The sequence below is a fragment of the Tetrao urogallus genome, assembly GCF_951394365.1.
Source record: "Tetrao urogallus genome assembly, chromosome: 13".
Taxonomy (NCBI): Eukaryota; Metazoa; Chordata; class Aves; order Galliformes; family Phasianidae; genus Tetrao; species Tetrao urogallus.
This window is the reverse complement of record NC_136826.1, coordinates 7,645,578-7,660,955: the sequence shown is the minus strand read 5'-3', so window position 1 is coordinate 7,660,955 and position 15,378 is coordinate 7,645,578. Positions and strand designations below refer to the sequence as shown.

Below are 15,378 nucleotides of genomic sequence, written 5' to 3'. Positions count from 1 at the left end.
TGCATGGACCTTCACCTTATGGAAGAACTGATTCATTTTTTTTGTTTCCTATGCACACTTGTTAAAAAACTGTGCCTTTTTATGGAGACCATTTTTATATCTAGCTGTGCAATGTAGTGGTATTATTTTAGTGTGGAGTGTACTATTTGTCTTTGTAGTCAGTATTTTTAAACAAAGTTTTATATCTGCTGCCACATTTCCCCTGGATCTGTGCTGGTCCCAAGTTGAGCAGCTTCTTTCTAAGCTGACCTTTGAAAGAGTGAGCTTTTATGGACCTCGTTTACTTTTCTGTGGGAGTGTAGCAAGCCACAGAGCCTGTAGCACGTGAATTTTTGACAGATCAGAAATGAGGAAATGTACGAGAAATACTGAAATTCATGTGGAGTCTTCCTCTTCTCTTAATTGGTGTTGGTTAAACTTCAGTGAGTAACTCATTCTTTTTGGGGTTGTTGTGCTTTATTCCGATCCTTCAATGAGGCAACTATAGATGAGGTGTATTCTGTTGTAGAAATGAGATGTAAAGTGATCACTTCTGATCACCCATTGAGTGATGATAGTGAATGTTAAAATTACGTGGGACCTTAGGTATGACAAATCTGCATTGTCAAGACCTGAGGGAAGGAACAGTTTCAGAGCATTGAACTTTGTAATTTTGTGGAGCTGGTGACAAAACATAAATTTATAGATCAGGATGTCACCCACTGTTGGATCAAGAAGTGAACATCTTGACTCATTATTGTGGCTCCATGTTGGGCTCAGTTCAGTGCTTGTGCTACTTGGTTCCTTTAATCTGCAGTGGAGATGCTGGTTGAAGTCAAAGGTTTAAAGGAGAAATATATTCCATTTATTCAATTCCAAAAGTTAATCTCCCTGGGGAAATGGATGGCCCAGAAAAGCTATCCCACAGTGCTTGTTCTGGACAGATTTAACCTATGGATGTGTTTAAATTGCAGAAACACTCCCCTTGATGCAGCTTAATTCAGTGTGCTTTTTTACTCTCCTTTGGACTATGTTGTTCAAATCAGGTGTTTAAATCAGAATCTCTATGATAAAACTTTAAAAATATTTTGTTTCAAAATCAACCCTCCCAATCTACACTGAAAAGTAGAAACATCCAGTTACTCCATAACAGCATTGTCATTACCGTTGTTGGTGTGCATACAACTTATGGTGAGGTGACTGGATAAGTTCCAGTGTTCAAGATGAACACTTTCAAGAAGAGAAGGAAAAAAAAGAAGAAAAAAATCCTCCTGTGTGGGAGGATTTCTTATCCCTTATCCCTCTGGGTAAGAAAATGTTTTATTAAGCATACCCAGAGACTCAAGTAACAAGGGTAACACCAGAGGAAAGCTGCTTTAGTGTCTACAGTGGCAAGGAAAAACTTTTTTCTACTTTTTCTAGTGTTACAGGTTTTTAAACCTTAAAAGTAATGTTTAACTTACAAAACAAGTAATGTTTAAGTCTGTTTTAAAAAGCAGCTGTTTTTAAGGTTTATAAATGTATGCTTGATTTAAAAGCTAAGTACATTAAGTACTGAACCTAGCTACACTTGAGCAAATGTACCCACAACATATTTTGAGCATCACAGCTACGTACTGCGTCATGCGAGCAGCTATGTTTATTTTGAGGGATGCTCGTTTCCAAATGCATCTTCTTTTAATCTCAAGGTTATCTGTTGTTTTGTCTCTGGGCTGTTAAAAAGATCTTATTAACATTAATCTAATCATGCTCAGCATTAAGCTAGATAGTCTGCCAGCCCTTGTTTGCAATATCCACCTATTCATCGAGCAGAGAGATTACACCCATGTCTTACTCTGGCTGCTCTAAATGCACAGGATTTAAAGTTCTGCCATAGACTTTCACTGGAAAGTAAGTTTTGTCTCTTCATAGTCTAAAGGCTCATTTCACATGTGTGCTCAGCAGTTTGGAGCTCTGTTCAAACAAGCCAGTAGATTTGCTCCTTTCTGTAGGTAGTAGAAGAGTAGTGAATGGCTTGCATAGCTTCTGAAATAGATAACTCACAAATGGTAAACGAGACCAAGGAAGGCAGTTCTTAGCACCAGTTATTCCAAATGTCAACAGGTTCTGTGCTTTTTGTAATGAAAACGGGATCATTGTAGGCAAACTTTGACTACTGAGGAGTTCAGATATGCCACTCGATAATCTTTAGATAAATACAAACATTTTGCAGAAGGTTTCTATGTTTACACACTGCCTTGTCTTTTGAATTAACCTAGATTGTCTTTTTTTCCCCAAGCGTAATGTTTGCTTATCCCTAAAATAGGACACTGGCGTCTCCACAGATCTTTCTGAGAGATGATATTTAGGAGCATACAACCCTGAAAAGATTACTTGATGCACTGAAAGTATGTAGGAGCTGTTAGTAATCAATGCACAGATCTGTACTTGGAAATGTAGAGCCTAGCTGAAGGGAGGGTGATGAGCTGTGGTCTTACAGTGTTTGGCATTAATGTATGTGAACTTGGCCAAAGTCTACAACGTACTAAAAATCATTCATGCTGGTGCTGTAAATTAAGGGAGTTGAAATATATTTTCAGGGTTTCTTGGAATTCATAAGATTATTTGCTTGAAAACTCATTAGCTTAGCTACGAGGGGTGTTTTTTGTTGTTGTTTTGAAGATGACTTTGTTTTATGACCAAAAAATGAACAGCTGTTCAAAGCACTGTAGTGTCCTCAGGTCTCTGGCCAACTGGGGTTGGCTTTCTGGAGTCTTGCGTGCAGCCTGTGTTCTGGATCCTGGTGCCCTGCTGGCAGTAGTGAGGGACTTCAGTATATGTTCCCTGGAAGTGTTAAGGGAAATTTAAAAGCTCTTAGATAGGAATCTCCTTATTTGAGCACTGTATAGGTGAGAAGTTCCTGTAACTTATTTATTCCTAGTGGATCATCTACCTGCGTGTTGCAAAGTCAATGAGTACTTTTTTATGGGGAGCTGTTAACTGAACAGTGGAACTTGCTGCTTTCCATTCGGATTCCTTTGCCAGGGATGAAGGAGAGATCTTTTTTGCTGTGGGTGGTTTCTGCTTATGCAGAACTTTTCCTTTTCTGGAGCGCTTCTTACTTGCTCTCTGTGGTATCGTGGTTAAATTCTTATATGTAGTCTCCAAGTCCTAGCAAGAGAGATTGCTGGCAGCTAAAGGTGTGCAGAGATCTGTGGGGTCACTGCCTTGAATTGGACCTTGGGCTGCAGGTTGAAATGACCAAGTTGGTGAAGGACCCAGCGTCTGTTGTTTCCATTGCGTTTAGGGATCACGGTCTGTGTTTGCGGAGTACCCTCGCAACTGGCAAGCCTGTAATGTGACGGGAAGTATTCGTAAGCTCTTCTGCCAGGTGCTGCTTTGTATCCTTTCCTGGTAAAGCTGGCATTTGGTAACTCCAGTGCTTACTCCCCAGAGGAGCAGTTTCTTGGCACTACTTTGTAATGATGATTAGTGAGCGACCAAAAAAATTGACTGTTGTTTCTCTTCTCCCCTTCACCACCACTTTGCATTGAAAGCTGGAATCTTTTTTGTGTGTGTGTGTTCTATTATTAGAAGCTGGGGCAATTTCTTGCTTACATGCTGTCCCTCTTGAGTGTGTAAGCATTTCCCATGTCTGAAATCCAGGCTGGGAGGAGATGGTCTGTTCTGAATGTAATAGTTTTGTTTTCATTAACAAGCAGCAGGTCCTGTTGAAGTGCATGTTCTTCTAAGTGTCTTCAGCACCAAAAGCAGCCAGGTTGGTGCCAGTTGCAGTCTGTAATTTGTTAGTGTAAGTATTTAAACATGCAGTGCTGTGTCCTTTTGGCATCTCCTGGACTACTGAAGCAATGCAGAAGGAGGGTAGGCTAAAAGGGTTGACCTAATTTCTTCTCATAATGTTGACCTGTGTGTATATGCCTTTGTATTTAATGTAGCAGCATACTACTGGAATAACTTGTAGCACTGGATCTAATCATGTGTATTGGAGCACACGTATGTACTTTTCATCACAAAGTGATCTTTGTAGGAACTTGCCTAAGCTTGTGTATAGTACTCAGCTGAAAATGTTAAATGTTTTTGCTGTTTCTGTGAGTTGCTATTTTGTCCTACTGTAACTGTTGAGGGACAGTTGTATAAAATTGTGTGTGATTAAATCCCATATTCTTGAATGTGCTGCAGTGGCTGTGCACATGAAAGTCATTTTAGTTAATGCACTGCTTAAAAACATTGTACCGTATTAAGAGGAGCACTGTGTCCTTTCTCTGAATGTATTTGTCTCAGAGTTACATTTGTATTACAGTATATTTTTATTTCTTAAAAAGAAAATATCAATACCTTGCCTTTTTAAAGGTGGTGATTGGTCTGTTTGTTAATTAAATTCAACACAGAACTTTATATCTTGAAATGTAAATTCATCTGAAGGCTCTTACGTAGCGAGTTGATCTCAATGAGTGTGATTTCCTTTTTTTTTTTTTTTTTTTTTTTTTTCTTCAGAGTAGAAAGTAGGTGACATCCCTGGTTTTAGGAGGGCCTGTTGGATACAGCACTGCTTGGTGCCTGTGCTTTTTTTTAACGGTGATTCTAATGAAGAGATGTTGAATCTTCATGTATTTCTCTACATTTTGTTGCGCTCAGATCTCTTTTTCTATTAAAAACTAATATTCTTTCCAGACTTCTTTTCCTGGCAGACTATCCCTCGCTCATGGGTAGGACTGTAAATACTTTGAATCTGCATGGCAGAGCAGAGCAGGCTGTTCTGGTACTTCTAAAAGATGTGTTTGGAGACTTGTGCTGTGTGAGAGGTGCAGAGAGGGGCTGGGGAGCACACCAAGTCACAGGGCTGTGCCTTGCTGACCTGTGTGCTTCTGCAGCAGAGATGGAGGAACCGGGTCAGTTTAGCACCGAAACACTCAGGCTTATGTAATAATAGCTGCCTGCTCTTCATCCCAGTTGGGAGGAGGGCAGTAAGCCCCTCAGCACCAGCAATGGGCCCAAAACCAACACCTGTTACCCAGCTGGTGAGAGCTTTCCACTGCACGGTGCATCCTAGAAGTGGATATTTATTTTCTGTGAATTAATGCCAAAAATATGCCTGACAGTTGGTTGTGTTCATTCTTCAGATGTTTGCTTTAAATTTTTGCTAATGTTAGATATTTCTAATGCTGTCAGTGAAATCTTAATTAAATGCTAGAGAAATCTAATTGGATTAGCATGGAGTGGATGTAGTATGAATGAAAGAGATAAAGATGTAATTTGCATTTTTGGGGAACTTACTGTCTGTGAGCGCCTTTGGTGAGGAGGATTTAAAACTTCCCTGCTTAAGCTTTAACTTAAGCTTTGAGGGGGTGGATTCCATGTAGAGTCTTGGTAGCAGTTTTGCTAAAGGCTTGTGGTTTTAAGAGCTCTAGGTTTTAATACACTGGGGATACCTTTCACACAATGAAAATACTGATCAGTAAACTTAACTGGAGCGCTGTCCTGAAGACAAGTGTGCTATTAAGACAGAAAAAACATTTAGCATGCTGTCTTGGTGAGGTTCAGGTTCCCATGTACCAAAGATCTTAGTGCTTGATTCATTTCAGTTCTGCACTGGAGCAGTAGTGCTCTGTTTCTTTGATAGCAATTTAACTTTGTACCCTTTTCCCTCCGTTTCAGCTGCCTTGCAGTTAATGATGCTGGCAGTAACTTGCTGGTGTTAAAGCTTCATGCATATGTGTGGAAGGACAAACTCATAACAAAGTATAGTAACAGGACTGAATCTTCACCTTAGTTATTCACCAGTGATGGGAAATGCATGCAATGCCTTGTGTGGGTCTGCACGGGTCAGTTAATGTGGAGCTCCTGGAAATAGTAAGTTCATCTCTCTGAAGTGAAGTTCTGTTCTAAATGTTTCTTTAACGACAAGTGGAAGGTGTATTGATGACAATTTCTATCATGTACAATCTTTCAATTTGAGTGTTCTCCTTTAATTAGTGTTTTCTTTCACTTGGGGATGAAGGAGGAGATGTGAGGGGACAAAAACAAAGTAGCCTTAGGAATAATAAATAAGAAAATAAGTAAGAGTAAGTCAGATCAGAGCCATATTTCTCATGTCTCTATTGCAGTGGCTTTGGAGAAAAGTGGATGCTCTTTACTAAAACACGCCCCTTTCCTCCCCCAAGAACAAAACAGATCTGGGAGCTTTGCTCAGCCATGGGAGAGAGGAGCAAGAAATACAGTGTGAGTAGGAATTGATCTTAAAAATGATATAAATAGCACTAATTTGGGAAGGGGGAAAGTCAGCTATGTATATCCAAAGCTAGCAGGTGCTGCTCTTGTCTCAGTCATCCTCACTGGTGAGGTACTTACAGCAGCTGAACAGACAAGACACTGAGCTTACCTGACACAGGCAAGAAACAGGGAGTGCATGTTCCTTTCATACCTCACTTCAGAACTTAACACTTCCTCTTGCTGTTTGTGGGGTTTGTTTTCGATTGGTTTTGTTTTTAAAAGCTGTTGGCAGTAAACATGGCAGTTCCTGCTGATCAGAGAAGCGGTGCACAACTGAGAGGTGGCTGCTGCATCTTATCTGCTTTTTCTGAGCAAACACAAAAATCTGCAGTTCTATTGAGCATGTGATTTGCCATCTCAGGGCCAAGGTGGTTTTGGGGGATGGCTCAGTTTTTGGTTTTACTTTGTCCCAAGGCTTTGGAATTAAACCCAGTGTATTTTAGTACTGCAAAATAAAAACAAATGCCTCCTGCTTCTCCCACAGATAACTTCTAAGCATTACCAGCCTGAAGCACGTTGAGTGGAGAATTCTGAGAGGAGCAGATTTATGGTGTTACACAGATTAACTTGCTTAAGAGTGGGTACGTGCTGAGTTTGGGTTCTGTATTTCAGGTCTTTAAGGTTCATATTCTGGCATCAGTTAATAGGTGCTGGCTTCAGTGGATTGAAAAAGAACAGGGTGCCTGGAAGGGAAAAAAGCATGGGAAGGAAGGAAGAAAAGCATGGGAACGCAGGGAGCAGCTGTCAGCGCCACTGTGCTTCTGTGGCTCAAGTTCTTTAAGGAATTATAGCTCATGGAGGAAGAATCACGAGTTTCATGGCTCCTCCTTCGGTTCAGTGAGTTCATCTGAGCTCACGATGATTGTAAGTACACAACGTATGTTCATGCATCCTTTAGACTGTAAATGCCGAAGCTCGCCCGGCAGCTGTCGCCGTGCGGGTAGGAGCAGCATGGGATGTGTGCAGGTGTTCGTGCCCTCTCGTGGCTAAAATCTGAATCTCAGTGCTGCTGGGGATTGTCACCAGAGCCACTTCTAAGGGAGTGACTGCAGGGCAGACGGCAGCAAGTGCCAGGAAGCTGCAAGCAGGTATTTTATGGGCACAGGAGTAAACCCCAAGTTTGAATTGGCTCTTGTGTTCTGTTTTGCAGTGATTTACAGTGCAAGAGAGGAGTCAGAAATATCCCCACACAATAAATGCTCGTTTCAGACCTCGAGGACTGCTATTAATCCCTAATCCCTGTAAAGTTATTTATTTGGTAAGATTGAGTGCTGAAATTTCAAATCTGGTTGCTTTGCAGTGTTAAGTCAGAAAGCTCATTAACTTTGTTCAGCTGTGTTAATAACTAATCTTTCTGAGAGCAACTTCATGGAGCAGGATTGATCTTCCAGACAACCTCCTTGATTGACATTAAATGTACACCTGTCCTTTAATTCTTCCCCAATTAATGGACAGCTGACAAAGGAATGTCTTTTCCTGGAGCGTGTGTCAGGTGACACAGCCTGGGGGGAGCCCAGATAGGAGAGTCCTTCATGACCTGCCTTCTCAGCCTTCCCCAGAGTTGGAAGTGTTAGGAAGCTTAACAGGAACAGGTCTGACTTATCAGCCACCTCTCCTCAAGCTCCTGTTTGGAGCTTATCTGAAGCTACTGGTTGAAATATTCATGCAAGATTCTGTTTAAGGTGGCTCTTCAGCTGTTAAAGGAGCATAATGAATATTTCTATTTGCTCTTGTCCGGTTGAATGATGGATTTATTCAGCAAGTACTTTCAACTCCTTGCTTTGTTAGTATTGGGTTTATTTATCACTGCTCCTTGAGGGGGAAGGAAAAAAAAAGTTGGTGGTCTTTCTAAGATTTCTTGGTTGAAAGCAGCAGCAGCAATAAAAGAACATGCAATTTATCATTAATTTTTTCCATTCAATGGTTTCCCTTTCACGTCTAAATTCCTTTACAATTTCCCGTGTTTCATATTTTTCAAAGTATATTGATTTTGTTATCTGTATCTTTTTTCTCTCCTTTATAATCTCTGCCTTTTTAATTGCTGCTTCTATTTCTTTGTTTTGTTGAATGGCTTTAGAGTCAGGGTTGGCTTTTCTGACTGCAGAATCCTAGTTGTGATTGCAACCTCTTGATGTTTAATGAATACTTAATTCTCAGCTTTTGTCACGATGTTTATCCATGCTGCTTCTCAGTAATTTCATTCACAGTCTTGACCTCAGGAAAGGGATCTTATTGAAGTAACAGAATATTTTAAGTGAATTTGAAGAGAGGGAAACTGCAAGTAAGCCAAAAGTTTAAAGCCTACTATTATTTAACATTTCTTGCTCTTCACACTTTTCACAGTGCATCTACAAACTCACCAGAGTGTGGTGGGAGGACTTGAAAAATATTTTCCCAAGTCCCCTGATTTTAGTTTGTGCAGTAGTGGAGATTTCTCTGCTGGGTAACTTGGTTTCTTTCTTATCTAGTGCTACTGATAGTGCTGCTTCAAACCATCAGACCACTCCTGCTCTGCTGCTGAGAAGTTTGGAAAAGGTTGAGGGGGAACTGGGTAAAATAAGATTACACTCACCAGCTGACAGCTTTTGATAAGACAGCCTGCATACTTCTTCCTCTTTGTTTTGTTTGCCCCCACAAAGTTTTCTGCTTTACTATGCACTTAAACTGCATAATCTTATAGAACCAAGTAAGTGACTTATTTTTGCAGATTTAGATGAGAGGGGAGCTTGGTCATTTTATTGCCGTGAAAGTGGAAAAAGCATTTGAGTGTGCTGTGAAGAGGAGAGCTTTTGGACAACGGGCAGCAAGCAGCATACTGTGGAAGCCAGTGCTACTATGGGCTGTCCTGGCAAGGTACTGCCTGCTGGGCTGGATCACAACAGGGACTCAAAACTGAGAAGTTCCCTGCGATTTCAGCAAGGAAACAGTGAAGCAAATTAAGATGGTTCCTGGTTGGAGCAAATGCCCCTGGTCAAGCAACCTCCTGCACCTGTCTGAATCTCCCCCCTTGCTGCCCCTCTCTATATTTACCCAGTGGGAACTTTCCAAGAATGGAAGTGGGAAGATAAATGCTTGTGGGGGCTAAATTTAGCCCAGGCTCCCTGGCCCTGCTCCCTGTGGTGGCATTTCAGCTGTGAGCTTGACAGCCTGCGCCCTTCCAGTTGCGCAGAGTGGATGTCCATCCCTGACAGAGCAAGGGCTCTCTTTCTCTTCCCCTTTTTTAATTAAAACCAAGGAAGAATTCTCCATGGGAGAGCATCTGCTTTGCCTGTCTTGGCTGTGAGCATCACTTGCCTCGCAGAGGTAAGGCAATAGCGTAACAGCGTGTGGGCAGCTTGGGGTAATTGGAGGTAATTTGTTAGCCAGGATTTTGAAAGCGTGAGTATGAACTCACACATGTTCTTTTTGTCTCTTTCAGCCCTAGCTGTAACCTCTTTTCTGGGTCCACAGGTGGTGAATGATGTCCTTTAGCCCAAGAGATGACAGCTCTTTCTTTTTTTCTCCCTGGATCAGGATTAATAACCCTAATGCCTCAGGTCCTCAAACTACCCCTCCCCACACGCTATTAGCAGTGTTGGTTGGGTGACTTCAAAGCCCCAGTTCTTGGTATTAGTGTGTCTAATGAATAACAATAATGTATACTTCCACTTATTTCAACAGAGATGGATTGGGTTAATTTAACAGGTGGAAATGCAACAGAGCTTTGCCTTAATCAGCTGCCATCAAACTTGCTCTACTTAACCCAAAAATAGAGCTGCTGAGATGGCTTGGCACTGGGGAGCTCCCTGGGCTCACCTCTCCTCTCCATCAAAGGCTGATGTGGGACACATCTCCTGTGGCTTTTCCTTGCTACCAGCAGATGCACGCTTGCAGAACAGGGCTAATTGCTCAGTGCAGCTCTCTCCTGTGTCAAGGTGGAGGTGATGGAGCCTCTCCTGTAGGAAACCTGAGTTACTGCAGGGCTGCCATGCCACAAATTCTTCTGTCCTTGACAGGCAGTGTTTCTACTGCATCTTTTTGTGCTAGTGCCACCCTGCTGCAGGGCTGGGCCCTGCAAATCCCCAGGCTTTGGGCCTGGCTTGTGTGTAACACTGTCAGGTGCCCCTCTCTTTTCTCCTTGCATGGCCAATGGAAAATCCTCAGTCCTTCCTGCAGCCCTGCTCCTTGTGCTGAAGCAGGCAGGAGAGCGTGCACTGTGCTGAACTGGGATGTTAACAGTTTAAGGAAGTGCAGTGCTGAAAGTCTTTAACACGGCCATACTCACCTTAACTTCATCTTCTATTCTGAAGTCCTATTTTGAAATTTAATCCCTTTAGAACTCAACTGGGTGTAAAAGCTGAGTGCTTGTTTTTGTGTGCTCTTGAGCAAAATCCAGTAATGCTGTCATCTCTTGGATCATTTGAGCATTCCATAGGTTTCAGTATATTCAGAAATGCAGCTGCAGGTGAAGCTATTTGCACAGTGCTGCTCAATATGAAGCAGAATAAATTCTTTTTTTCCTCGTGGTCTTTTGTCAGGCACTTATGGGGCACAGCTGGATGGGGAGGTTTCTGAGGGTTCTGGGAAAATGGGTGGCTTTATTTACGAGCTGGGTGCAGAATGCTCACAAAAGTCTGTGGCCATACAGAAGCCTTCTTGAGATCTGGGTTTGAGTATCCCATGAGTGGTCCCATACCCTTTATCACCTCTGGGGACAGCAGTAAAGCTGTAAACTAAAGTACTAAGTGGTTTAAATGAAAAGATCTGAGTTCACCCATGCAGCCTTTGAACTTCAACACCAAATTATCTGTTTTGGCACATTGTTGATTGCAACATCTTAAGGGGAAGTGGCCCACTTGAGTACTACAGAGATGTCTTCAATCTTTACATTAATACTTGACCAGCGTGGATTTTTTCACCTATGGAGGCAGCAGGGTATGCATGTCAGAAATATAATAGGGTTGGTTTTTTTTTTTTCCAGAATCTTCCTTAAATGTGTAACAAATAATAATGAAAAGGTGAGGGTGGTGTCAGAGGGACCTGGTTCTCACCCTTGTTGTTGTCCCATAGACATCAGGTTTTACTGCTTACAATGAAAGTGGTGCTCAGAAGACAGGCAAAAAAAATGAGCTTAATGGACATCACTAAGATTTTCTCCATGCTCCAGCCCAGAGAAGATGAAGATGATGGTGAAAGTGAGGAGCTGAACCAAGTGGTATCTGAGGACGATTACCAAACTCTTGACAAGCTCTTGCACCAAGACCGGTACAAGAGAGTGATCAACAACAGGAGTGGCTGGGGTGTTCCCAGCACCCCGCTGCGCCTGGCTGCCTCCAAGGGCCACCTCAGGAGCCTGGAGGTCCTCCTGTCTCATGGGGCAGAGGTGGACAGTCTGGACGTGAAGGCACAAACCCCACTTTTCACAGCAGTCAGCAATGGCCACTTGGAGTGTGTGAAAGCGCTGCTGGAGGCAGGAGCTGGTCCCTCTGGCAGCATCTACAACAATTGCTCACCGCTGCTGACCGCAGCTAGGGATGGGAACGTTGAGATTCTGCAGCAGCTCCTGGAGCATGGTGCAGAGACCAATGTCCACGCCAGGGTGCCTGAGTGGGCTGCCAACTCCACTGCTTGTTCTGGTCCACTTTACCTCGCGGCTGTCTATGGGCACCTGGAATGCTTTAGGTTGCTGCTGCTCTATGGTGCTGATCCCAACTACAACTGCACTGATGAGAGGATGATCGCGCGCATCAAGGAGCCCAAGACTCTGTTGGAGATCTGCCTGAGGCACAGCTGCCGGCGTGAGTTCATCAAGCTGCTTCTTGACTTTGGAGCCAATGTGTATTTGCCAAACATCAAGAAGATAGCACCTGGTAGTGAGGGCCTGGAGCTGCTGTTGCAGGCAAGAGGTAATCTGTGTGCGTGCCCCCGGGGCTTATATGGGGGCAAGTTGCTTCAGGTCACCTTCACTTTATTTCTACTTCCCATTAGAGAGGGGAGAGATTGGCTTAAGCAAGTTTTCTTGCAAGCTTTGACCCTCTTTGCAGCTTCACTTGAGTGAATGAGTCTCTCTGGTCTTAAACTATTGAATATTATCATTCTTTTACTCTGAACGCTTATACCTACCTCCCCCCAGTGATAGTGGTTTTCACAGTAAGAGCACTAAAAAGCTCCAGTATGGTGCATGCAAAGGATGAGGGTGTAACAAATTTGCAGAGAATAGGTCCAGCACTGGTAATGAAACATGATAGCTTAGATACACATTGCCTCACAGAACTCCCAAAAGAAATGGTTGGAATTTAGGTGGGAGTATCACGGAAGGACTTGTTTGTAGTATCTGCCAGCTTCTACTGCTGGCTGTTGCTGGAGACAGGTTACCCTACTGGAGGTCTTTGGGTGACGGTGCAGCTGCTGGTTATGTGGTTGTCCTCCGAGTTGGATTCACCTCACTCAATGTCTGCTGCTTGTAGCAATTTCACAAAGCTACTTTAAATGAGTGTTCTCACTGCCACTGGTGCTGATCTGGAGCACATGGTCTTTCCACAGGCTGGTATGCCTGGTTAACATAAATCTGTGGGGTTAAATACTGCTTTTCTCCATGTCTCTCTTTTTCTGCTGCTTACCATCATCTTTCCTGTGCTGGCTAAGTCCAGGGAAACTGCACTTATTTCAGCATAAATCAAAATTTCTTTCTTTATATCCAATTCCCATGAAAATACCCTGTGGCCAACTGTGAGCGTGACCAACCCCAGCAAAAACACTTGGTTTAGGTGCATCAGTTCTCCCACTGCTGACACCACACAAGCTCTCCAGCAGGGTTGGGTATCCTGAAGGTCTGCAGTGATGATCTTGTTCTACCTTCCTTTTCTTTCCACAGCTCATCCCAAATCCCTGATGTCTCAGTCTAGGCTGGTGGTGAGACACATCCTGAAGCAGGCTGGCCGTGCACATGCCCTCAGAGAGCTGGACATTCCACCAGTGCTGGTGAGCTACCTCCAACATCAGCCTTAGCAGAGACCATGGAAGACACCTGCCCCAGAAACATGCCCAGTGCCTGAATTAAGCTCCTCTGACGCTGCTGTTGCACAGCACAAAACAGATGTGAATTTGTGGTTAAAAAGTTTTGTATTTTTTTTTTTTCTTTTGCTTGCAAAGTGTCTCTGAAACCTGTATGGAAAGATAGTGAGAGAAGGAGGAGAGAAAACCAGGAGTCTTCAGCTCCTGCTGTGCACCAGGCATATCAGAGTGATGGCAGAGATGGAAGTGAAGCTGCAGGTTGTTCCTCAGCTGTGTAAGATCTGTTTCCCAGAGAGGTACTTTTAAAGGTACTTCCTTGGTTGTGCAGCCTGGTGAGAGCAGCAGGAGCCTGTTTCAGCCACATTCAAGTGCCCTAACACTACCTAGATGTGGCTGTCACTTCCCCTGCACCCCTGTGCCAAGCCCTGACACCGGGTAAACGCAAAGGCTGTTCCCAGCAGCCATGCTTGCAGATGACTCGGGCAGAAGTTGCACTTCATGTTCCCAGACAAAAATCCCTGAAGGCTGAAATCCCACTTCTCTGCTCAAGGAGTATCATTAAATGCCATTTTACTCTTACTGAAAGTGATTCACTTTACCGCTGAGGGCTGAAGCATCTCTCTTGCCTGAGTGCCTATGATAGTGCAGGATTTTAAAATTAAAAATGTATGCTAATATTTTTATTAAACTGTTGTGATCTGTTTGGTAAAATATTGTTAAACTGATCATGAAAGAGACTAGAAGCCCAGCCCATGTTATCTGGAAGTGACCGTTATGCCTGGACGGCCTTCATCAGGGATACATCCTGCTAACTGCTAGTTCCTTCACTCCAGCATTGCTGTTGAAATGAAGGCAAAGGGAAGAGTGTGTGCTTCCAAACACCCTTGGCAGAGTGGGCTGTTGGCTTTGGTTCAGACTTCTGGTCACTATCAAGCTCCTGCAAAATGTCAGTGTGACAACAGCTCTGCACAGGTTGCTGTCTGCAAAACACAGGTACGTCCTGCATTTCAAAGGTTGTGGAGTCTATTCACTAGGCTGTAGGAGGTCTTTCATCTGGTGGGTCTTGCTCTCCTCCAGTTAGCATAAGGCAGCCTCTTTCCAGGAGAGGATTTAACACCACAAGAAGTCATTCCTCTATCAGCCCGCTCACACGTGGCAGCGCCAGCAGCAACAAATCCCCATGGCAGATGCCCTCCACTTCCAAGGCTGTACTGCTGTAGCTCTCTATTTTGCTGCATGTGCTGGGCTGGGCACTCAGCTGGTGCTGTGATCTTCATTATTTCAGTCTGAAATGCCCTAACATCCCAGGAAGTGTAACATCATGGGGATTTCACAGGGTGATTATTCTGTGTTGTAGGCTGCCCTGAGCAGTACCAGGCCATCCTCTGAGGTTAGCTTGCGTTGTGTGGGAATCCTCCAGCGGCTTGTCCACCACCAATTCATCTTCAGTGTTAAAGGTGGAAGAGTGAAGTTTGTTTCCTTTGCAAAGGCTGATAAGGCTGTGTGATCTTCAAGCTCTATCTATGCAGCAGCATGCACTGGTGCTGCAGCTGAGCACATGTAAATAACTCTTGTGCTACTCTTGTTCTAGTCCTTAATTTAAAATCCTGGATGGAAATGAGGGCTTAGGTCCTGATGTTGGATTTCCAAACTGTTCTGAAAAGGGCTGGAGTCACCCAGGCGCACCTTTCTCCTCCACCAAACCACTTGTTCACGTGCGGTGGGCTAAGAAAGTTCGGGTTTGGGGCTGTAGGAAGGGGAGCGCAGCTGAGCCTCTGCTACGGGGCTTCCATAGCGGCTGAGCTGTGTCTGCGGGGCCGGGAAGACGGAGGACCCCGGCCCCACACCGCGACCCCCGGGCCATGCGCAGGCAGATAGCGAGTGTCATAACGGGAATGAAATTGACTATTTGCACGGCCGAAAAACGTCATGTTCTCAGTAATCACACCGAGCCAGTACCAGCCGGTGGCCTCGTGCCAGCTGCCCATCTTTATTAATTACCGGACGTTTCGTGATCAGGAGCGGTGCCGCGAGCAGCACGCACGGCACCAGCCGCTCCGCCTTCCTCGCTTTCTGACGCACCTCCTCTCGTTTCTGGCTCACGGCGGTTCAGCTGAGGGCGACGAGCGGGCAGCG

At 44.0% G+C, this 15,378-nt stretch overlaps 1 protein-coding gene across 1 annotated transcript; it reads left to right on the top strand.

Moving 5' to 3' along the window:
- Window positions 1-11,305: 11,305 nt before the first annotated feature.
- On the top strand, window positions 11,306-13,236 carry ASB12 (ankyrin repeat and SOCS box containing 12; the record flags this gene model as incomplete). The annotated part of the gene is made up of 2 exons (XM_079541938.1): window positions 11,306-12,134; window positions 13,103-13,236. Exons 1-2 carry the CDS (start codon window positions 11,321-11,323, stop codon window positions 13,234-13,236), a joined length of 948 nt encoding a protein of 315 aa, XP_079398064.1. The 5' UTR covers window positions 11,306-11,320.
- Between the last annotated feature and the right edge of the window lie 2,142 nt (window positions 13,237-15,378).